General features: G+C 40.8%; 2 protein-coding genes across 4 annotated transcripts in view; one reads left to right on the top strand and one right to left on the bottom strand.

The window, feature by feature from the left end:
• The window catches only part of MIA3 (MIA SH3 domain ER export factor 3), a 237,758-nt gene extending 230,426 nt beyond the window's left edge, over window positions 1-7,332 (top strand). For 2 of the 3 annotated variants that reach the window (XM_030195990.1, XM_030195988.1), the window contains one exon: window positions 5,990-7,332. In XM_030195990.1, the coding sequence (XP_030051850.1) occupies window positions 5,990-6,615 (626 nt within the window). In that variant the 3' untranslated portion in view covers window positions 6,616-7,332. The remainder of the gene's footprint in view (window positions 1-5,989) is intronic. The other variant, XM_030195989.1, reaches the window with a different exon arrangement.
• A 5,126-nt stretch (window positions 7,333-12,458) lies between these two features.
• Window positions 12,459-23,856, bottom strand: part of AIDA (axin interactor, dorsalization associated) — a 133,672-nt gene continuing 122,274 nt past the window's right edge. The window contains exons 9-10 of the mRNA XM_030195987.1: window positions 23,030-23,147; window positions 12,459-14,309 (exon numbers count right to left, since the gene is read on the bottom strand). Coding sequence (XP_030051847.1) covers window positions 14,213-14,309; window positions 23,030-23,147 — 215 coding nt within the window. The 3' untranslated portion in view covers window positions 12,459-14,212. The remainder of the gene's footprint in view (window positions 14,310-23,029; window positions 23,148-23,856) is intronic.

Genomic DNA, 23,856 nt, shown 5'->3' with positions numbered 1-23,856 from the left:
GTCTGCCTGGGGGGGAAGGCCCCGGGTCTGGATGGCTTTGGCAATAGATTTTATAAAAGATTCCGCAGTATCTTGGCTCCAATATTGCTTAGAGTGTTTAATGCTATCAAAGGGGATACCCTGCTCCCGCACTCCTGGAGATTGGCCAATGTGGTATTGCTGCTTAAACCACATAAGGACCCACTCAATTGTGGGTCATACCGCCCTATTTCCCTCTTGGGAACAGATTATAAAATTTTCACTTCGATACTGGCCACTCGCTTACAGAAAGTGCTGCCACGCTTGGTACACGAGGATCAGGCTGGCTTTATTGCTAATAGGCAAACGTTTGATAATACTAGGAGAGCACAATATATATTAGATCGGGTACAGGTACTGGGGCAGCCTGCGATATTCCTCTCATTGGATGCTGAGAAAGCATTTGATAGGGTGCTGTGGACCTTTCTGTTTAAACTTCTAGAAAGTGTGGGTATTGGAGGGCAGTTTATGCACTGGATCACAGCGCTCTATCGGCAGCCGATGGCCCAACTGAAAATTAATGGCACAAACACACAGCCTTTTGAACTGTTGAGAGGCACGCGGCAGGGCTGTGCATTATCCCCTCTATGGAGCCACTGGCGATTATGGTGCGTGAGGAGCCACGGGTCCGGGGTATCCAAACAGGGAGACAAGAAACAAAAATCATGCTGTATGCTGACGATGTGTTGTTGACCTTGGCGGAGCTGGGGGAATCCCTCCAGGCGGTAATGAATATCCTCAATCAGTATGGTGAGGCAGCGGGATTAAAAATTAACCTACAAAAATCAGAGATTATGCCTCTGCAGTTCCCAGCAGGATTGCAAGAAGAATTGCAACCTCTGTTCCCGTTTAGCTGGTCGCCACTCTCCATACGATATTTGGGGGTTAGTTTGACACCGAACACTGAGGACCTGTTTAGGGAGAACTTTGACACTAAAATGCAAGAATTGTTTAAAGAATTAGAGCGATGGGGAGGATTGGGGATGTCATGGATGGGGAGAATAGCAGCAATAAAAATGTCCTTACTCCCTAAGTTGCTATATCTATTTTTGGCAATTCCTATCGTAATCCCGAAATCCTTCTTCCAGATGCTTAATAGGAAAGTTTTTGCTTTCATTTGGCGGAAAAGACCCCCACGAGTAAATAGGAAGGTCCTGTACCAGTCTAGAAAGGATGGAGGGATGGGGGTTCCAAACTTCTGGTTATACTATAGAGCAGCACTGTTCCAAATGTTAGCTATAGGACAGAGGGGGATAGATAAACCCTGGTCGTATGCGGCTCAGTGGGGCTTGCGGGGGGTCCCGCTGTGGGCGGCTCCATGGCTCCCCTTGACTCTGTTGAAGAACTTAATATCGGGAATGAAAGGCCAAATGGGGGTAGCACTTAGAGAATGGGCTCGATGTAGGGCCGCGTGGTTCCCGGGAAGGAAATATCACCTGAACACCCCTATTAAATATGCGATGGACTTCCCACCTGGTAGAGAGGAGGGAGTGTATGGACAATGGTCAGCTTCATCTTTGCGGGTGCTGGGACAACTATGGGATGAAGGTAAATGTCACCCGTTTGAATTTCTACAGGAGGAGTATGGCCTAGCGAACAGAGATAAATTTTACTACATGCAGGTTCGGGATTTCATACACCGGAAAGCCAAGGATGAACTAGGGCTAACAGTGACAGAGTTAGAGAGGGCGATGGGAGCGGGGGCAGGGAAGGGTGGAGTATCCAGGATATACAAGGCGCTATTACATCAATCTGTCCCCTTAACCCAATACACAGATAAATGGGAGGCACTTTTATCAGTGAAATATGAGCAGGATAAATGGATCAAGATATTTAAAAAACTCCTGACTTTCTCTGTGGCGACACCCCTGGTGGAAAACGGATATAAGATGTTATATCAATGGTACCTCACCCCTCACAGACTAACACAAATCTTAAAGAGTGGGAAGGCGACATGTTGGCGAGGATGTGGGGCCAAGGGCACTTTCTGGCATATGTGGTGGGATTGCCCGATTATAAAGACGTTCTGGACAAATTTACTTGCACAACTACAATGTAAGTTGGGGATAGTTATTGCTTTGGGCCCAGGGCTATGTTTACTTAATATACCAGTGCTAGGTATACATAGTTCATTTCACTGTCTTCTGTCCCATGTGGTTACAGCAGCCTGGACTCTAATTGCGAGACTTTGGAAGCAAACCATGGCACCATCATTGGAACAAGTATTTGCTAAAGTGGACTTTTGTTGCATAATGGACAAAATGACAGCTGTGAAAAGAGGTCGAGTGGTGAAATTCTTTAAAAATTGGTCCTCATATATGACATGGAGAGGGATATCTGTTTAATTGTTGTTGAGCCTCTAGAGAGGAGAATAAATGATCAGTCTGAAGTTACTCCTGGCGAGGGGGAAGGGGGGAGGGAGAGGGTAGTTGGGGAACATGTTTATGGCAATAGATCTTGGATTTTTGTATTATGTTGCATTATTGGATGATGTTTTGCAGGTGGCTTTATGGAAAATAATAAAAATATGTTTAAAGAAAAAATCACAAGGAGGGTGTGTTAAGGGCGGGATCTGGACGGTCCTGTCACATGGACATTTTTCTGCTATAATGGAACAAAACAAAAACATCCAGGGGTATAAGTTGGACATTTTAGTCTAGACCTGTTTTAGTAATGAATAAGCCACAAAAAGTGTCCTAAATGACCAGATGACCACTGCAGGAATAAAAGAATGACACCTCCTTACTCCTTTAGTGGTCAATGACTCCCTTCCACCCCACAAAGATGTAAATGAAACAGTATATACCAACCTCTATGACAGCTTCAGGTGTTATGGCCAGTCCTATTAGAGCAGCAAGCATGTTCCTGGAATAGCCTAGTGGTTGGTGCAGTGCACTGTAGAGAAGGTGACCCAGGCCCATAATCTACTCTACACTTGTGGTGGAAAGTGTCAACCCCCCCCCCCCCCCCCCCCCAAAAAAAAAAATGTACTGTACCCACATATAGATGATATCTGCAGCTATAAGGGCTATTGTAGTGGTGTATAGTTGGGTACAGCAGGTATTTTGCGGGTTTTGAAGGGCTCACCATACAATATAAGGGGGTAATGTGTAGCATGGACCTTTTATGTGAAGTCCACTGCGGTGTCCCCTAGGATGCCCCACTGCTCTGCTGGGATGTCTGTGTGGCCAGTCTACTAGGAAAGCTGGCTCCTCCTACATCCCAATGGTTTGATTTTGTGTGTTTTTCACTTGGGACTCTTTTTTTTTTTTTTTTTTTTAATGGTCCAAAAAGCTAGACGTACTAAGCACAACAACGTCTAGGACAGTGATGGCGAACCTTTCAGAGAAACGGCAACCCAAAATCTAATTATTTATCGCAAAGTGCCAACAGGGCAATAACAGAACTTAAAAGCATTTGGTATGCTTTTGAATAATTAATGTGATTTTTGCTGTTGCGTGCATGCTGCACTCATTTTTGGGTGTTCAAGACTGAGTCTACAAAAAAATAAAATAAAAATAATATGAAACTCCCAATACAAATCAAAATAATATGAATATGAAACTCCCAATACAAATCTATCCCTATACCAAAAATAGCTAACACTATGATATTCTTACAGACAAGCCTCCAGTGAACAACAAGTATATACTAGTATAGGAGAAAAAATAACATGATTTTTTTTCATTATAAATCATTTCTGTAAGCTGTTACAGCACCAGTATACCCAGTGCAAAATGTATACTCAGTGCAAAATAAGACAGCAGATGTAAATTCTCAAATTGGCCATATTCCAAACACTAAAATGAAACTAAAAAAGTTTTTTCTACCTTTGTTTGTCTGGTGACTTTGTTTTTCTATCCATATTGGTCCCAGTCTCTGATTCTGCTGCTCTCTGTTCTCTTAACTCTGTTTCCAGGGCTTCCTTTCCATTTATTTCTTTACTTTCCTCCTTTCTTCTTCATTTCTTGCCCTCCATCCATAAGTAAAAGCTGGGTCCTCCTCTGTGGAATTGACTGGAGGAGGTATAATGTGGATCTAGCTTTTGCCTATTTTCTCCATCCATGTGCAGTTTTTCTCCCCCCTGCCCTCCCCTCCAGCTACCCATGTCCAGCGATTCTCTTTTCTCCCCCTGCCCCCTCTCCAGCCACCCATACCCAGCGATTCTCTCCCCCTGCCCCCCTCCAGCCACCCATACCCAGCGATTGTCCTCTCCCCTGCCCCCCTCTCCAGCCACCCATATCCAGCGATTGTCCTCTCTCTCCCCTGCCCCTCCTCCAGCCACCCAGGTTGTTCAGTGGATTCTGCGGGGCAGGCAGGAAAGATCCCCAGTCTTTCCTGCCGCTGCCAGCGCTGACTCTCCTGCGGTGCTACTGCATCGCTCTTCAAAATGGCCGCCGAGACTTCAGCAGAAGTCTTGCGAGGCCGCCGCTGGAAGTCTCGGCGGCCATTTTTAGAGTGAGCCAGCAGCAGGGGAGGGTCAGCGCGGGCAGGCAAGACGGGGGATCTTTCCTGCCTGCCCCGAAGAATCAGCTGGACAGCCGGATAGTAAAAAAGCGCGCCAGCAGTTCTACTCTAGCTGAGGCGACGGCTCGCATGCCAACAGAGAGAGCTCTGGTCTAGGAAATAGTCATTTTCAAAGAAAAAAAGACTGCTTTTTTTGGTTTGAAAATGGTCATTTTCACTACTTGATTTTTAGATGTTTTCAGCAAAACATTCAAAGTCGGATTTAGACGTCATACCGAAAATGCTCCTCTACTTAACTTTGTAAGTCTAAGTGCTTTGAAAATACTCCTCATAATGTATCATCCACCTAGATAGTAACTCCTCATATGGAACCTTGCATAATGTAGCTTTAATTTGGATTGCTCTTTTCTACATGTATTACTTTGCAATTGCTCCCATTAAATTTAATCTGTCATTTGGATGCCCAGTCTCCTAGTTTCACAAGGTCCTCTTGCAAATTCTCGCAATCCTCTTATGATTTAACAACTTAGAATAACTTTGTTTCGTCAGTAAATTTTATCACTTCACCTATACGTATAAGTGCCACCAATGCCTCAATTTTTATTTTTGTTTCCGTTTGGAGGTGGCTATAACAGCCAGCTTTTCTCATTGATTGGGTTTCTAAATGCAACACAAACTACTTCCTAGACATAGTGAAGGAGCTTGCTTGAATAGTGAAAGTGCTCAGCAGCCACAAAGCTGGAGGTGAAAATAACAGGAGATTAAGGAGAATTATTTCCTTAATCCTTCTTGTAAAACCTTGGAAGCAAAATCCAATGGGAAATTTTTACCCATACATGTATTGCCAATGTAAAATTGAGAATACACACTTAAATGTTTGGTCTGCTCAAACCATGCCCTCCTGAAATCTTTTCATGGTGTGGATGAAATAGCTGTATTCTTTAAAATGGCCATTTACGTGTGTATATGATCTACATGTGTAAATACCACTATTTATACATGGAGATGCTTCTAAAATAACCTTTTCAGTGTAAATTATACACGTAACAGATGGAATACAGTAAATTACAATATTTTTTCTAACATTTCTGTATTATTAAGCTGAATATGTTTATGTCAGGAACCTGTATGTGTAGTCTCAGACTTTTAAAAGGCTGGGTGATTGAGGCAATGGTTGCCCTTCTTTTCAGACACAATGCAGTTTATGAGCAGGAGAACGTATAAAGAGTATTGCTTGATTTGCTGCTGAGTGTGGTTGTTAGAGGCACTAAAAGGAAGTCCCCACATAAAAATAATATACGAACAGCCATCTTCATTTCATAAACAAACACAAAATTAGGGCACCCAGTTAACTGGTGTTAGCTATATTCTTTGCATTTTGGACTAAGAACACAGATTTCTATGATGTAAATGTATTTTAAGACTTCTTGAAACCAAGTTCACTTCTGTTTTGCTTTTCTTTTACTGAAACGCTCTTTTTTTTTTTTCTCTCTCTCTCTCTTAGTTCGTGGCCTTCCTTTGCCTCCAGGAGCAAGAGACTATTTACCAGGTCTTCCACCAGGGATGAGAGAACTACCACCAGGTCCATTGCCAGGAATGCGGGGTCTCCCACCAGGTCCTCCACCGGAAATGCGGGGTCTCCCACTGGGCCCTCCACCGGAAATGCGGGGTCTCCCGCCGGGTCCTCCACCAGAGATGCGGGGGCTCACGCCGGGTCCTCCACCAGAGATGCGGGTGCTCCCGCCAGGTGCTCCACTGGAAATGCAGGGGCTCCTGCCGGGTCCTCCACCAGAGATGTGGGGTCCCCCACCGGAGATGCGGGGTCTCCCTCCAGGCCCCCCACTGGAGATGCGGGGTCTCCCACCGGGCCCCTCACCGGAGATGCGGGATTTACCTCCTAGCATGTTACTGCCTCTTGGTCCAACTACAGATCCAAGAGAATATATACGTGCTTCTTCCCGTTATGGACCTGTGGGCCTTAGAGAGAATCTATCTGGTCCACCTGCCCAAAGGGATTGTCCTCTTCCTGCTAGAGACTTCCTTCCTCGAGATACAAGAGATCACCCACCAGCCCCTCCCCCAGCTTCAGGCCAAATTGATTGTACAGATGTTCCAGAACACAGACGGTAACTACAGGTCTATGGCATGGACAGGAAAAAATATTGTAGTTTAAAAGGATATCGGTGGATTCATTGTACACAAGTGAATCTGTTTTAAACTCATTCTTACATTTTATGGATCTGTTTACTATTCTGCAGGATTATATTTTCTCCTGAATCTCTCTGGAAATACACATAATTACTGATCAACTAGAAAAGGGAAAAAAAAAGCCAATTCTGGAATGCAGGAATGAATTTTGGTGGTGGACTGGAAATAGTGTCTTAAAAGAGCTGCAGCTCTTTTAAAAAAAAAAAAGTGCAATATTTAATACCTGTGTGTGTCATTTTAAGTTAATACAGCTAATATAACCAGTGTGTGTGACTGATTTGTAATATCATGACAATATACTCATAACATTTCCTATGGAAATGGTTTTCCAGAAGTAGAATGCTATCTCACATCACATCTTACCACTTAGTTTACTGTGAACTGCTGGTTTACAGAGAGACTGATGAACTTGCAGGTTTTTAACCACCCAGTACTAGCAACTAGAAGCACAAATTACACTGTATTCAGAGAATTATTTTGAAATAAAGGTAGTGCAAATTTGATTTTTCCCTCATTTGTACATATATATTTGCTTCACCAAGTGTTAGATGCACAATAATCACTTTAGTGCACCACCTATGCTTGGTCACCTTTCCTAATGGCACAGATTCTTTCAAATAAACAAGTGACTTAGTTCCATCTGTTTGTTTAGCATTTTTTTCTCTGAGCAAGGTTTATTCATGTAACTCTTAAAAGGAAATTTAGTACCTCTTATATGAACCCTGACATACTTCTTTGGTAAGATCAAGCTATCTTGCAACTGCAAATGCAAAATATTTTCCAATGGTAGTGACTTAATTGATTTACTCACTACAGAGGTTAGACTAACTGACCTGTAGTTACTAACCTCTTTCATAGACTTTTTATGAAGAGGGATAACATGCACTTGAAACTGTGTGTCTCTTCAAAGAACTGTGTGTAGAACACCTGGAACCACATGATAGTCTCTTAATATTCTAACATGTATCCTGTCTGGGTCCACAGCATCTTATGTTTTGCTAGTTCCGTGCAAACTCTGTCCTCTATAATTTTGTGATATTCACCTTCTTATGATGTGTGTCCTTGCCACCTATCAGAGCTTTCTCCAGTTCCTTTGGTAAACAAAAAAAAAATATTTTTTTCAGTATTGCTACTTTCTATAGCTTTTGGTTTTATATCTCTGTCTTACAATCATAGCTTTCCACATGCTCCTTTTACTAAAATATACCTGAAAAATAAGTCCTTTCACCTACTTACCCCCCCCCCCCCCTTTTACAAAGCCACGCTAGCAACTGCTAGTGCAGTAATGCCAACACAGCCCATTGTGTTGGCATTGCCACGCTGCAGCCCCTAGCATGGCTTTGTAAAATGAGTAGAGAGGGGTAAGTAGGATAGCTATTTTTTCCTCCTTTTCTGCTTTTGCTGGCCTGGTTATCTTCCCTTAGCCTTTCCAGATATTTTTTCCTTTATACCTTTGCATACTAAGCTTGTTTGCTTTGTTAGCCAGCTTTTTATATATATGTAGATAGATATACTGCTGAGAAAAAGTTTGTGAAACTCTAGAATGATCTGGTATTTCAGCACATTTTATATGATTAGTAATCTAAACCCTGATAAGAAGGAAAGATAAATCCATAGAATAAATATCTTAGACAAAAAGAATATATTTTGATTACTTATTCAACAATAAGTTTCCATGTGAGAAAAAGTGTGAATCCTTCATTCAGTAACTCATTGCACCTCCTTGAACATTATTAACACTGCCTGAATTGCTGATCAGTCTCTCACATTGCACTTGATGAATTTTGGCCCATTCTTCTTTACAGAGCAGTTTCAATTCTGTGACATTTGAGGGTTTCCTTGTATGAACAGCATGCTTCAGGTCTTGCCATAATATTTCAATAGGGTTTAGGTCGGGTCTTTGAGCTGGCCATTCTAAAACATGAAATCTCTTCTTCAGCAATTCTCTCATAGATTGTTTAGAAATATTGTCTTTATAGATCTACTTTTGGCTCACCTTTAGCAACATAGACGTGGTCTGGCATTCTCCTCTAGAAATTTATAAGACAATTACTGATGGTGAAATTTCTGATATAAGACAAAATTACTGATGGTAAGCAGTCTAAGGTCCTAATGCAGGAAAGGAGTCCCTCCCCATGATATTCTCACTGCCATGGTTGACAGTCAAGATGTTTGGTGAAAACAAAACAAAATGTAAGATATTCAGTTTTTGACTCATCAGTGCAGAGCACTTCGTTCTAAACATCTTGTAGGTCATACAGGTGCTCTTCGGTGAACTTGAGGTTGGCAGCAATATACTTTTTAGAGAGCTGTGGTTTCTTCTTTGCAGTTGTCCCAAGAGCACCATTCCCATCCATTTATCCCCATGATTGATGCATGAATCTTCACATCAGCTGCTGCAAGAGAGGCGTGGTTTTTAGATGTTCATCTAGGATTCTTTGTTGCTTTTTGGATGAGTGGATGGATGGAGCCAATTGTCCTTTAACCCTGACCGGAAATATAAGCATCAATTACTCTTTCCTACATCCTTTGAAATTACATGAAAATGGATGTATATACAAAGCAGGATCGCCAGACTCAGTTTGGCAAAATTACTCTGCAGCAGTACTGTACAATCCAGGGCCTTTAAGGGATTCAATGAATCCCCAGCCCTACTGCCACACCATTTTCTTTTGTGTTAGGTTTGGGTTTTTCACTTGGTGGTGGTAAGTTTACAGTGCCACTATCCTTCTCTCATCCCATGCTCTGCATCTAGCCTTTCTTGAATGTCTTTTCCTCTTCCTTCTTCCACTTGTCCCCCCAGGTTTGCCACCAGCAGCAACTAACAGAGCCTTCCTGCAGTTGGTCTGAAGGCTTTCCTCTGCCTCGTGCCTACCAGTATGGAAGCAGGATGTGAATTGGAGGGGGTAGCATGTGGCAGAGGAAAGGCTTTGGGCTGGCTGCATTAATAGCTGCTGCTGCCAACAAAGTCAGGTTTGAATGATTTGGGGGGGGAAGAAACACTCGACCCACCAGAGGAAGTAGAAGAGTTGAAAGGAGAAAGAGGGAGAAATTCTGGACCTGTTTGGGGGGGGGGGGGGGGGGGGGGGGGGAGAAAACAGAAGAAGTGCCAGACCACAAGGGAGGTACCAGGGAGAGGGAGGGAATTTTGGAACATGAGGGAGAGTAAAAGATGTTGGACTGAAGGAAATGGAGGGAAGAGAGTTCCGTAAGACTAGTATCTCACTGAACACCCCCCCCCCCCCCCCCCCCCCCCCCGCCAACTTGAGTAACTGCCTTACAGGCTCTATTCAAGGCTGGAACCATAAGCTGATTACCCATAGCAGAACGAAGTGCCCTTCCTGGAACGTAAGACATCAATAATCATGCCAAAGAAAGTGGAGTTTAATGATTTATAGTAGTAGTCTATCAAAAAAGCCTGATGAGTCAAGATGTGGAGGAACATTTTCGATATGATGTCTAAGTCCAACTTTGGACATTTTGCACAAAACGTCCACAATCCGAATAGGAAGGAAGATCATTTTCAATAAGCAAAAATGTCTTCTTTTTTTTTTTTTAATACTGTTTTGCACAAGGTTTTGTGATTTGGACGTTTTGTTCTTTGGTCCAGTTTCCTCCACAAGGTAGGGGGAGATATGGGCCTGGGTCCATCTGTCTACATAAAGTACTGCCATACTGGGAAAGACCAAAGGTCCATGAAGCCCAGCATCCTGTTTCCAACAGTGGCCAATCCAGGTCACAAATACCTGGCAAGATCCCCAAAAACGTACAAAACATTCTATACTGCTTATCCCAGAAATCGTGGATTTTCCCCAAGTCCATTTAACAATGGACTTTTTCTTTAGGAATCAGTCCAAACCTTATTTTAAACTCCACCTTTACCACATTCTCTGGCAACAAATTCCAAAGTTTAATTACACATTGAGTGAAGACACATTTTTTCTGATTCGTTTTAAATTTGCTACATCTAAAATGCCCTCCTTTTCCAACATTACCTCTATCACAACTAACACCAGGAAAAACAAATGAACTTCATGGAGGACCACAACAGCCAATAATGTTCTGTGCTTGCTAATTCATCCTCTTCTAGCCTTTGAGTACAATCCTGAATGCATTAGTGAATCTTGGAGGAAATGTGGGAAGAAGAGTTTATGGGGATCAGCCAACGGATGGTTCTCTGACACAGGACAGCATGGGGTGCTGATAAGCTGCTGTGCTGCCTACAGGAACTTGGAAGGACAGAGGGCTCCCTCTGCTACAGTCCCCCTTCATTGTATTGCTGCTTCACCATCAGAGTCTGCAACCTTATACCTCACTTCTAGGGGTTCCCAAGTATTTGTTCTTTGGATCCTTAACAGATGAGAATGCTAACCCGAGATTTTCTACCACTTGATCAGAATATTTGGCCTCTGGGCATTTTTTAAAGACTATTATCAAGCTAGATGTGTAAATTTCCTATCCCATACTGTACCCTGTAAATTAATTCATTATAAAGGTTATGTAATGGTTGTGTATGCACTCACACTTGCTCCCTCCTTACAAAGTTAAATAATAGTATCCAGGTCTGGAGCTGAAGTCAGGCACAGGGAACAAGAAATCTTCCTACTCTTTCTGATGCCTGTGCTCTAATACAAGCCACACTCTTTCATGACCTTGCAGTACTGGAGCTGCGTACGCTTTGTAGCGCTATATAAATGCTAAATAGTAGTAGAATTGGTTACTGCTCATTATTTAGTATTCTCCAAGATATGCTGTCTTTAATCTCATTGTTTTCATGTGAAATCTTCACTGTGGAACCTCAAAAGCTAATCATATCCATAAACATGCAAATATATGACCAATTTACCAGGCTTTTCCACCAAAAGCATAAATTCAGGAAATTGTCAGGACATGAAAAAAAGTTATTGAACTAATTTAATACATCAATGTATTAAGTTAGTTCAATAAAAAAGGTATCTTATTTTTGATAATTGCCTGTAGCAGATATTCTCCGAGGTCAGCAGGCCTTATATTCTTACAACCCTCCTGCCTCCCCTGGGAGTTGTCTATTTTTGTCTTTTCTGTTTTATACTGTTGTATTGTACTGAGGTAACCGTGCTCTCGCGGCAGGTGGTAAAGCACTCGTGCACGCACAATGGAGCGTGTGTCGTGGTCCACAAAGCTCTTAATAGCTTGTCATAAGCACCGGACCGGGCTACACAGGATCACTTTACCCCATGTGTGAGAATACAAAGGCCTGATTGTCCTTAGAGAAATGCAAGTGCATGCCCAGGAACCAGTTTTTATTACACCTGAAATCCCCAAGGTCCCTGAACCAGAAAAATAAATCATTTGTTTATGTTGGTATAAAAATTAGATAGGTATCTGCTTTTGTTTCCATACATTCCAATGACCAATATTCTTTTTCAGGTCATATTTAATTGTACAGACTAGAAAAGTTACATTTATTAAAACATGAAACCACATGTTAGACTTGCTTTCAAATGAACATATCAAAAGAGAAAAGAAAATAACTATGAAGGACACATCCAAGCACATGAGACTATTTACTACATAAAACTATTCCATACCTGGCTCCCATCTACCAGTGGTGTGCATTTTTAAAAGAGGTACAATAATTCCCATTTAAGTTGACAGCTACAAAGATTACACTTGAGTGGAGGAGTGGTTAGGGTGGTGGACTTTGGTCCTGGGGAACTGAGTTCGATTCCCACTTCAGGCTCAGGCAGCTCCTTGTGACTCTGGGCAAGTCACTTAACCCTCCATTGCCCCATGTAAGCCTCATTGAGCCTGCCATGAGTGGGAAACCACGGGGTACAAAAATAATTAAATAAAATTATGTTCAGTTTAGAAGGTCTGCATCTTATTCTTGTTAAACACCTATCCAGTTTGAGCACTGATACCAATTTATTCAAAGTGATCACTGCCACAATGCTACTTTTGACAACATGGGCATATTGGTTAATGTGTGTTGTACATTTGCACAACAAATTTGTCTTTAGGCTAACTATAATAAAACAGATGGATTAAAGAACTGAAAAATATAGACTCATTTACCACATATTACTGATAGAAATCTAGTATAGTAGAATTAAAAGGATCTGAGTACGACACTGCATTCACTTTGTTCTGTTTGGATAAGTGGACAAAAGGATGTTCTTTAAATGACACAAAATAAACATACTAGTCATTTATATATTGTAAAAGATATTTCACAATATAAAAGACTTAAAATGAGCTTTTTAAAAATCTTATTTACTTACTCCAAGCTGATACAAAACTTTGTACTTTGGTGGAATCCAAGTACAAAATTTCACCTATCCTAGAGAAAACTAATGTTTTAGCAGTTGAGACTATCTCCAAAGTAGTCTTTTGCGGGATTTACAAACAGCTCTTCATATCTAAAAGTAGAAAAAGACATGGTGATCCTTCACTAAAAAGCTGCAGCAGGATAATTTGTTAGCCAGGATGCTAGAATTTTATACCCATATGTTGAAATCTAACATAAAAGGTTCAGTGAAAGAATCAAGGTGATCAAGCTCTTTTCAAGCATAACTATAATACTGGTACCAGACCATCGGTGGGAAAAACTTAAGTAAACGTACTGCATAGCAAAGAAGTGTCCCTTGGAATATTCACAATAATAATTTATGAGTAGTAGGAAATATGGCACACTTATAGAATATGAGTTACAGGATAAATTTCAACACAAGTATTTTATACATAATGTAAGTGCTAGAAATTAAGCTATCCTCTGTAAATTTGTTTTAAATAGTAGAAAAAATGAAATCAGACTTGGTTAAATACACTACTGTTGAGTAACATCTTGTTTTACTTAGGTCCCTGTTCACTAATACAAACCCTGTCATTACATATTATCTGCTGCAAAGCCCATTTTATACAGTGGCCTTCGTAACAGATAATGTGCAACTGTGCTGTTATTATGTACTAAGTTTTATTAATTTAGGGTCTTAGAGCAGCCAGAAAAGTATAATTTTTATTTTTAATCTCAGTTGTCCCAAGTACTTCATACGCCACTCAGACAAATGTAAAATCTTCCCCATTCCACCATGCGCCCCAAAATCCCAAAACAAAAATTATCCATTTAGATCATACATTTAAGGGAATGCACTCATGTTAGAAAAGAAAGTCATCACCACGCATGTCTCCATTATAGCTGTCAGTCTGACATGAGCACCTCCAGCTGATGGAAGGGTAGAAATAGTAGTAAATTACAAAAAAATAAAAGTTTTCACCAATGCATTATATGATTTGTAAATTTACAGCATCAGCAGTCTTGTAATTTCAACTTGTATCCAAAGTAATTGCTGAGGATTTTGCATCTCTCAGGATGGCAGGCTCAGCACCTAAGTTCATGGGTATTGCTCTGCAACTGGTCACATATTTGACCTACTTGTGGCATTCCAGCCACCTGTTGAAGGAGTAATGTGCTACATACAGCTATCAGGATTACAAGTGAGTTGTTTAGTTCACAGAAGTTGCAAGATGTATCCCAAGGTCATTCCTTGTGCAATGTCTGATGAAGATGAAGATAAAGTGGTTTCTTTGTCAGCAACTGCAGCTTCTTCCTTTTAAAATCAGTTGGTTTTTTGTACCTGTGTTCACAAACATAACTTTAGAACTGTAAGCACTGCTAACAAACGTCCATTTCTTTAACATCTTGACACCACCTTATCTTCCCCCAATTCCTTTCAATGAACTGAACTGATAAAAAGCAAACATTATTCAATTAAAATTAAATCAAATCCTCACACTAGTTAAAGGCTAGGGAAGGAATTTCTTCAAAACAAATGTTCACTATTGCTCATTGATCTGAATGAACTGCTTCTGCAGCATATCCTACCCCTGTATACCCAAGCACATTCTTTACTTTGAAGTCCATCTCATGCACAAGAGTGTGGAACCACACAACTGTGGCGTTCACTATTTCTAATACACTGTAAACCCAAACTGAAAAAGCTATAGCAAAGCCAAACAACCTCCATTTAGGAACATTAATTTAATTTGCTGGTGAATATTCTGTAATTTATTTTAAGCTTCTGCTGGCAGTTACATTGAAGGAAAAGGGCCCTCTTGCTCTTTCCTATTGTTTTTTCAAGCCCTCCTCGATCTTTAGCCATCTCCCTCCTTTAGCTTTACCATTCATTGCCCATGTATCTATTTGCTACATGCTTCAAATTCAGTGGCTGTTTTGGTTTTATTTAAAATCTATTACATCACCTTCCCAGAGGGCCAGCCAAGGTGACTTATAATATCTTGTCAAGAGTCTGTGAAAAACCTGAGCCTCCCCCTACTAAAGGGCTGTCCAGCAAGGACACTGATATACTAATTATGTTCTTTTAGAGACAGTCAAAACTCCATACCAGATTTTTGTCTGGAAAGCAAGTTTGTGGCTTGGGCTCTCTATCTGATTCAAGAGGGTGATTGATCCCTGATATGTTTGACTGAAAAGAGGAAGAGAGGCTGGGTTCGAGGTAGGCCAGAAGGATTTAAGGGTCTCAGTGTTCTTTAATGAGAGGAGCTGCCTCTTTAACCTTATCTTCAAAGACTTTCTCCACAGCAAGGTACACTGGCAAGCTTCTCCTGCATATCATATCTGAAATCAGAAACTCTCAGCCATGAGATTTTCTAGGCTCCACTACTCAATGCAGAAGTTTTAGACACAATTTTGAAAACATCATAGGTCATTCTGAGCATATGTGTTCCATGGTTTTTTGCCCACTAGTAATAGAGTTGAACAGTACTACTCTGAAGACAGTCTAAAATTATCCAATCTTCCATACAATGTTTTGTATACATTGGCTCATGTGGAACTATTAAAAAGCTATGCAGGAAGCAAACTGTGTTCTGAAAAATCTTTTGTTCCATTGTAGACCTAAGGACCTTTGGTCTCCTTCCTTTGGGGGCACAGAGGAATGAGATTTGGAACTCTTGGTGCTTTTGACAAAGGATTCAAGCACTAGAATGGTGAGGAAGCTTCTACTTCTTTAATTCAAGATCCTTCTAGAATCTATATACAGAATCCACCTTCTTGTTAACTAGATACACACAGAATAGTGGTCTTCCACGTTCTTATCTGACCATCTTTAAGGATTCTGTGATCAGACACTGGTGCAGCTTACTTAGAAGAGGGTCAAGAAATTGGAGGATATTTTCAGCGTTTCTGACCTGGATTCCTCATCTGTCTCAAACTTAGATGGAATGGCTTCCACCTTTTCCCTATCAATCAATAAAAGAGAGTTTCTGAGTCTATGCCTGGCTAGATCTTTCAGGCTCAATGGAGCTCAGTCTTGAATGAAAGCATCTAGATATACCTGACCTCCTGTGTCTTGGTGAAGCTTTCTCCTTTGATGCAATGGAAATTGACACTGGTGCAGCAGGCAGACTCTAGGGCCCTTTGAGGCATTGATGAATTTCCTACAGGTATCATAACAATCTTAAAGATCAACTGAAAGACTGTATTGCATTGAACATTGATGACAATGAAGTTGAGGTGTCACATCAAGCACAGAGTTGTTCCAGACAATCTTATTGAGGATCTGCTTGAAGACAATTCTAAGGGTGCAGGGGGTCTAACAGGAGAGGTCACATCTTCCTGAGTAACCTAGGGAGTATCAGTGGCCTGGTCTTGGGTCCTCAGAGGTTGTCACAAATCTACCTGCATTGAAGAGGATGAATGGTCTGTTGTGTAGGCTTACTTCAAAAGGTACTGGAGTATGAGGTACCTTGAAGTTCTTACAATGCTGGACCATGACAGGACCTTTGACACTCAACATATTGAGTCCTCAGTATCAACCAAGAGGATGAATTCTTTCTTTTCTATGAGCACGACTCCATCCATTTTCTGATTCCGTGAGCTCTATCACTTAATGAACTCAGAAACTGATACATGCCCAGTGTCTGGTGAAGCTCCAAGAACCTTCGATACCAAAGCCTCTGATAGCAATGTTGATGTACTGGACTTTGACATACTAAAGATTCTCTTATGCTGTTCCTTCCCAAACACAATGGAAAGGGGGTTCGTGATCTGGCCCAATGTACTACAACACTGACTGTGGGTATCTACTGCTGATATGGTCTTGCCACCCTGCCGGTTTCAAAGGAGTAGAGGATGACACACGACTTCAGATAGATAAGGAGAACAAAAGAATCTTTATTCAAAGCATCAAACTCGATCCAACACAGGTTCTTGTTTCCACAGAAAGTACCACTTCCATCAGATGCAATTGCTACACATGAGAACAAGTAAATAAATAAATGTCAGAACTAAAACAGAAAAATACATATTACTACACATAAAGAAAATATACTAAAAAAACAGACTTAAAAAATATAAAATGAGAGTGGACTTATATAACCAACATTGTACTCATGTAATCATAAAAAATATATATATATCTATGATACTAGGTATATGCAAGAAAGGCAAAATACAATATGTCACATATTGTAATATGCCTTTCTTGTGTATACTTCGTATCATTGATATATTTGCTTACTTATGATTACATGAGTAGAACGTTGATTATATTTAAGTCCACTCCTGTTTTACATTTTTGTCTGTTTTTTTAGTATATCTTCTTTATGTGTAGTAATGTACATTTTTCTGTTTTAGTTTCTAACATTTATTTACTTACTTGTTCTCTTGTGTAGCAATTGTATCTGACCCCTGATGGAGGCGGTACTCTCTGCAGAAACACGGACCAGTGTCGAGTCAAGTTTAGTACATAAGAACATAAGTACTGCCATACTGGGAAAGACCAAAGGTCCATCAAGCCCAGCATCCTGTTTCCAACAGTGGCCAATCCAGGTCACAAATAGCTGGCAAGATCCCAAAAAAGTACAAAACATTTTATACTGCTTATCCCAGAAATAGTGGATTTTCCCCGTCCATTTAATAATGGTCTATGGACTTTTCCTTTAGGAAGCTGTCCAAACATTTTTTAAACTCCGCTAAGTAAACTGCCTTTACCACATTCTCTGGCAACGAATTCCAAAGTTTAATTACACGTTGAGTGAAGAAATATTTTCTCCGATTCGTTTTAAATTTACTACATTATAGCTTCATCGCATGCCCCTTAGTCCTAGTATTTTTCGAAAGCGTAAACAGATGCTTCACATCTACCCGTTCAACTCCACTCATTATTTTATAGACCTTTATCATATCTCCACTCAGCCGCCATTTCTCCAAGCTGAAGAGCCCTAGCCGCTTTAGCCTTTCATCATAGGGAAGTCGTCCCATCCCCTTTATCATTTTCGTCACCCTTCTCTGCACCTTTTCTAATTCTACTATATCTTTTTTGAGATGCGGCGACCAGAATTGAACACAATATTTGAGGTGCGGTTGCACCATGGAGCGATAGAAAGGCATTATAACATCCTCATTTTTGTTTTCCATTCCTTTCCTAATAACGCCTAACATTCGATTTGCTTTCTTAGCCGCAGCAGCACACTGAGCAGAAGGTTTCAACGTATCATCGACGACGACACCTGGATCCCTTTCTTGGTCCGTGACTCCTAACATGGAACCTTGCATGATGTAGCTATAATTCAGGTTCCTCTTTCCCACATGCATCACTTTGCACTTGCTCACATTAAACATCATCTGCCATTTAGACGCCCAGTCTCCCAGTCTTGTAAGATATTCTTGTAATTTTTCACAATCCTCCCGCGATTTAATGACTTTCAATAACTTTGTGTCAGCAAATTTAATTACCTCACTAGTTACTCCCAACTCCAGGTCATTTATAAATATGTTAAAAAGCTGCAGTCCTAGCACAGACCCCTGGGGAACCCCACTAACTACCCTTCTCCATTGAGAATACTGACCACTTAACCCTACTCTCTGTTTTCTATCTTTTAACCAGTTTTTAATCCACAATAGAACACTACCTCCTATCCTATGACTCTCCAATTTCCTCTGGAATCTTTCATGAGGTACTTTGTCTAATGCCTTCTGAAAATCCAGATACACAATATCAACTGGCTCACCTTTATCCACGTTTGTTCACCCCTTCAAAGAAATGCAGTAGATTGGTGAGGCAAGATTTCCCTTCACTAAATCCATGTTGACTTTGTCTCATTAATCAATGCTTTTGAATATGCTCTGTAATTTTGTTCTTAATAATAATCGCTACCATTTTGCCCGGCACCGATGTCAGAATCACCGGTCTATAATGACCCGGATCTCCTCTGGAACCTTTTTAAAAAAATCGGTGTTACATTGGCCACCCTCCAATCTTTCAGTACCACACTCGATTTTAAAGATAAATTACATATTTCTAAAAGTAGCTCTGTAAGCTCATTTTTCAGTTCTATCAGTACTCTGGGATGAATACCATCCGGTCCAGGAGATTTGCTACTCTTCAGTTTGTAAAACTGCCCCATTACATCCTCCAGGTTTACAGAGAATTAATTAAGTTTCTCTGACTCGTCAGCTTCGAATACCATTTCCGGCACCCCACCCAAATCTTCCTCGGTGAAGACCGAAGCAAAGAATTAATTTAATCTCTCCGCTACGGCTTTGTCTTCCCTGATCGCCCCTTTTACTCCTCGGTCATCTAGCAGTCCGATTCTTTTGCTGGCTTCCTGCTTTTAATATACCTAAAAACATTTTACTATGTGTGTTTGCCTCCAACGCAATCTTTTTTTTGAAGTCCCTCTTAGCCTTCCTTATCAGCGCTTTGCATTTGACTTGACATTCCTTATGCTGTTTCTTATTATTTTCAGTCGGTTCCTTCTTCCATTTTCAGAAGGATTTTCTTTTAGCTCTTATAGCTTCCTTCACCTCACTTTTTAACCACGCCGGCTGTCGTTTGATCTTCCGTCCTCCTTTTTTAATACGCGGAATATATTTGGCCTGGGCTTCCAGGATGGAGTTTGGTGATTTGAATAAAGATTTTGTTGTTCTCCTTATACGTGTGAAGTCATGTGTCATCCTCTACTCCTTTGGAACCTATTCTGATCTACATAGTGGTATTCTCCTGTTTCTTCTTTGACACTTGCCACGTAGCCCACATTTAAAAAAAAATTTTTATTGCTGGGGGCTTTTTTTCTAGGATGTATTACTAAAAATTACAGCTGCAGCAAAATCAAAATGATGATCTTAAGAAATACCTGGTCAGGATGCCTCATGGCACCAAAAAAGGCCTGAGCGGACATTCACACAAAAAAACAAAGAAAACCTGAATGTGTTTGAAAATCCTAATTAGTGCAAATAATGGGAGATTATTAAACTTGGAAGAGGTCTGCAAAACAGTAAGTTTAAAAAGTTTCTCACAGAGCTTAGAAGGTGATGGCTGTTTGGCTCCACAGAAAAACAGAGTGGAGTAGCTGCCTAGTGGTTAGAGCACCTCATTGGCCACCAGGGAAGCCTAGTTCAAATCCTACTGCTGCTCCTTATGATCTTGACAATTCTTTTAACCCTGCTTTGCCTCAGGTACAAACTTGTGGGGGGGGGGGGGGGGGAGAAAGTTATCAACATGGGCTACTGTTAAGATGTATTGTCTTATTGTTAATCCCAATTATTAGTAACTAGGTCTCATTGCATACAATGGGATCTGTTCTAAAATAGTTCTCTATCATCTGATACCCAAGGGCAAAAGGCTAAAGTAGTTCTGCATATTGGGGATGACTAGGGTGCTCTTAATATATTTGCTCCAACTATTGCTACTTCAAAATTCTTTTTAAGAAACTGCAGCTTTAGTCATGGGTAGTATTCCAGTAATCCTTGGTGGAAATTTTAACATAAGGGAGGGAATAGTAGAGGTGGACCAAAAAGCTCCAGCAACCAAGTATAATATGCATGCATTTATTTGTTTTTATTTGTAGTGTATGTGACCCCTGAGGCAGGCAGTTTGTTCCACCCAAACACGGTTCCGTGTCGGGTCCTTCTCTTGAGAGGTGCTTTGGACAATAAACAACTTTTACTTTCTCTTGATTGCTGGAGGTTTTTTGGTCCACCCCTACTACCTCCTCCCTTTTGCCTTTTCGTCCTTAGGGGTTTGTTTCCTGTTGTTGTTTTTTTTTTGTTGTTGTTGCGGAAATCTTAACATGCCATTGGATCCCCCACCAGATAGGCAATCTCAATGTCCAATGAGGTGAACTAAATCTGGGGTTATTTTGCAGATCTTAATAGAAAAGCAGAGTGTTTGTGATCCATAGTATTTGCAGTACCTGTCTAGAAGGGATTTTACATATTTTGGTCCTTCATAGTTCATATTCCTGGATAAACTTTAGTATTTTTCTCTACTTTCCAGTATGATATGTTCGGACATCAAGAATATCATGATTTCAGATACTGAAGTCGTCATTGTTATATTGGGTTTTGATGCTACTCAAGGCCCCTCTAGTTGGAAATGTCATTTTGAACTTTTTAGCTGCAGACCTATGTTAGCTATTTGAGGGAAAATGACCCAAGAGCCCTTGATAGTGAAATTAAGCATTTAGACACACAGAAAGCCAACACTGAGGCCCCGATAATCAATTCCCCACGCTGTTTCAAAACAGTTCCCTAAAAATAACTCCGGAACAACACGGGGAATTAACACCAGGACACAAAAAGTAACTCCCTGGTGGCCCATTGCGGTACATACCCTCACCCACGCTGGTGGGCTAGAAGTCCCTCACCCTTCGTACCTTATAGTAGTAGTGACAGAGGAGGAAAAAGCACTCACTCTTTCCAGCATTGCATCCAAACGGTTGCGCCCTGCCCTGTGCGCATCCTGGGATGCATTGGGCAGGGTGTGGGGGATTGTCTGTGGCAGCTCTGGCTGCCTGGCATGGACGGGGGGGGGAGGAGGGAGAGAAAGAGCCTTAACCCTAATGCAAGCTCCAAGCTAGTGTATGCTTAAGGTGCTAGTTGCCCCATAAGATCAGAGTATACTGCTCTGATCATACGGGTGGAATACCGGAGAGCTACATTTAAATATAATTTAAATGAGCTCTGTGGTATTCCCTGCACGCTTGCACCAGACACTCTCTGATCATTGGCGCTGGGTAAATGCGGGCCCTAGTGCAGCGCTAATGGCCTGTAGCGCCTACATTTACTTTTGATCATCGGGGCCTGAGTAGAAATGCACAAACACGCACAAGCATGCACATGTAAACGTGTGTGCTCAGGTACAGACTTACACATGCTCATACCCAATCACACAACAAATAAAAATACACAACAGAGATATACACACACACACAGGGATTGGAAAGAATTCTATGAATCATGCTCTACACACTTTCCTCACTTGTTTTATATCTCATACGCAAGGTGTTAACTTTTTTTTGTTGCACTAAAGTACAGCTTCTAGATCCTTGATAATTCTATTCTTTTCAAATGACTTTTCAGTTTTTCTACCCTTTTCAGTACATAGTAACATAGTAGATGACGGCAGAAAAAGACCTGCACGGTCCACCCAGTCTGCCCAACAAGATAAACTCACATGTGCTATTTTTTGTGTATACCTTACCTTGATTTGTACCTGTCTTTTTCAGAGCACAGACCGTATAAGTCTGCCCAGCACTATCCCCGCCTCCCAACCACCCACCCCGCCTCCCACCACCGGCTCTGGCACAGACCGTATAAGTCTGCCCAGCACTATCCCCACCTCCCAACCACCAGCCCTGCCTCCCACCACCGGCTAAGCTTCTGGGGATCCCTTCCTGCTGAGGAGGATTCCTTTATGTTTATCCCACGCATCATCTGCTTTGGGTCTTTTGAAAGCAAGCATATTTTAATCCATGTCCTTCTGTCAAATCACTAATAAAAATAAAAACTACAACGCCAATGAGTAAAACCTTAACATACATAGGTTTGCTGCAGCCTTTTCACTTCATAGTACCAGAGAACTTCAAAATTCAAGGATGTATTATTTAGAAGCAGGTAAAGCATGCAAGCCATCTCATTGAATTCTTTCCAACTGTGTATATGTGTGAGGGCGGGGAGGGGGAGGTTATATCTGTTGTCTGGAAGTGAAAGGGAAGGACAATTTAGGAAAAAACTATCAACTGAAACCAAATATAACATTTAACAATTAGCTGTCACTGTCAACAGATGTCAAAGGATGGATGTTGCAGTATGACCACAAAGTGCCTCTGTCCCTCTAGCCATGATTCTCAACCTTAGTTGGCAGTACACACAGCAACTAATAGCAAACACAGTTGAGTCACTAGTTGTCACCATACACAGCAACCATGAAAAACGCTATACAATTCAGTCACTAGGTTTTCACAGTTGACAACAAAGAAAATGAAATACGCAAATGAAACACTACGGTAAAGCCCAGCAGGGCTACTGGTGTGGCAACTGTGTTTAACTTACAGTTCTATGACAATTTGCCCAGGTTTAATTTCATCCATTTCCATGAAAGCAAAACATTTGGTACTAGTAAACCTCTTCTTAGGCTTGTAGTGTTTGAACTCAAAAAAAATTGCTGCCCCTGTAAAAAGATTTAAAAAGGCCAATAATCATGTAGGCATTTTGTGAGTTTAAATTGGTCAAAGCAATATTTTAGCAAGCAACAGGATAGATTAGGGTCCTGAAACCAAATCTCAGTATAGTCTATCCATCCTTAGTACTTCTAAGGTAGACATAATAAAGGCTAAAATGAAACTATCAACTGTATGCTAAACATGGGTGAATCTATTCATAAAGTCAGTAAATAAATCCCACTAAATAAATATCAACAGATCTGTAAACAAATCACATCAACCTCATTTTGTTGTAAGACAGTATAAAGTGCTTTTTCATTTTATGTGGCTTTCAAACTCTCCAAGAAGAAGATAACCACAAAAAGTGGAGGAACATGAAACACTATGAAGATAGGTACTGCAGGGGTGGAGTAATGTAGTCAACAGGACACTTCCAAACAGAACCACATGGACGATGAAGCTTTAAAACTGTTTATTCCATAAAAGTACTTAAAAGGCTCAACACAGCACTGTGTTTTGGCTGTAATGCCTGCATCAAGAGACTAAAAAAAGAACATATTTATATCAACTTCAAAACTTCAACAGAATATAAAATATAATGACATGTTTTTTTAATACTTTATTCATTTCACATTTATATTAATAACAAAACATAAATGTATGGCAATATCAGAAATAAACATACGGCATTACAAAATACCTCATAAAGATAAGGAA

This window comes from Microcaecilia unicolor, chromosome 3, assembly GCF_901765095.1.
Source record: "Microcaecilia unicolor chromosome 3, aMicUni1.1, whole genome shotgun sequence".
Classification (NCBI taxonomy): Eukaryota; Metazoa; Chordata; class Amphibia; order Gymnophiona; family Siphonopidae; genus Microcaecilia; species Microcaecilia unicolor.
The sequence above is the reverse complement of the archived record's forward strand: the minus strand, read 5'-3'. Positions and strand labels throughout refer to the sequence as shown.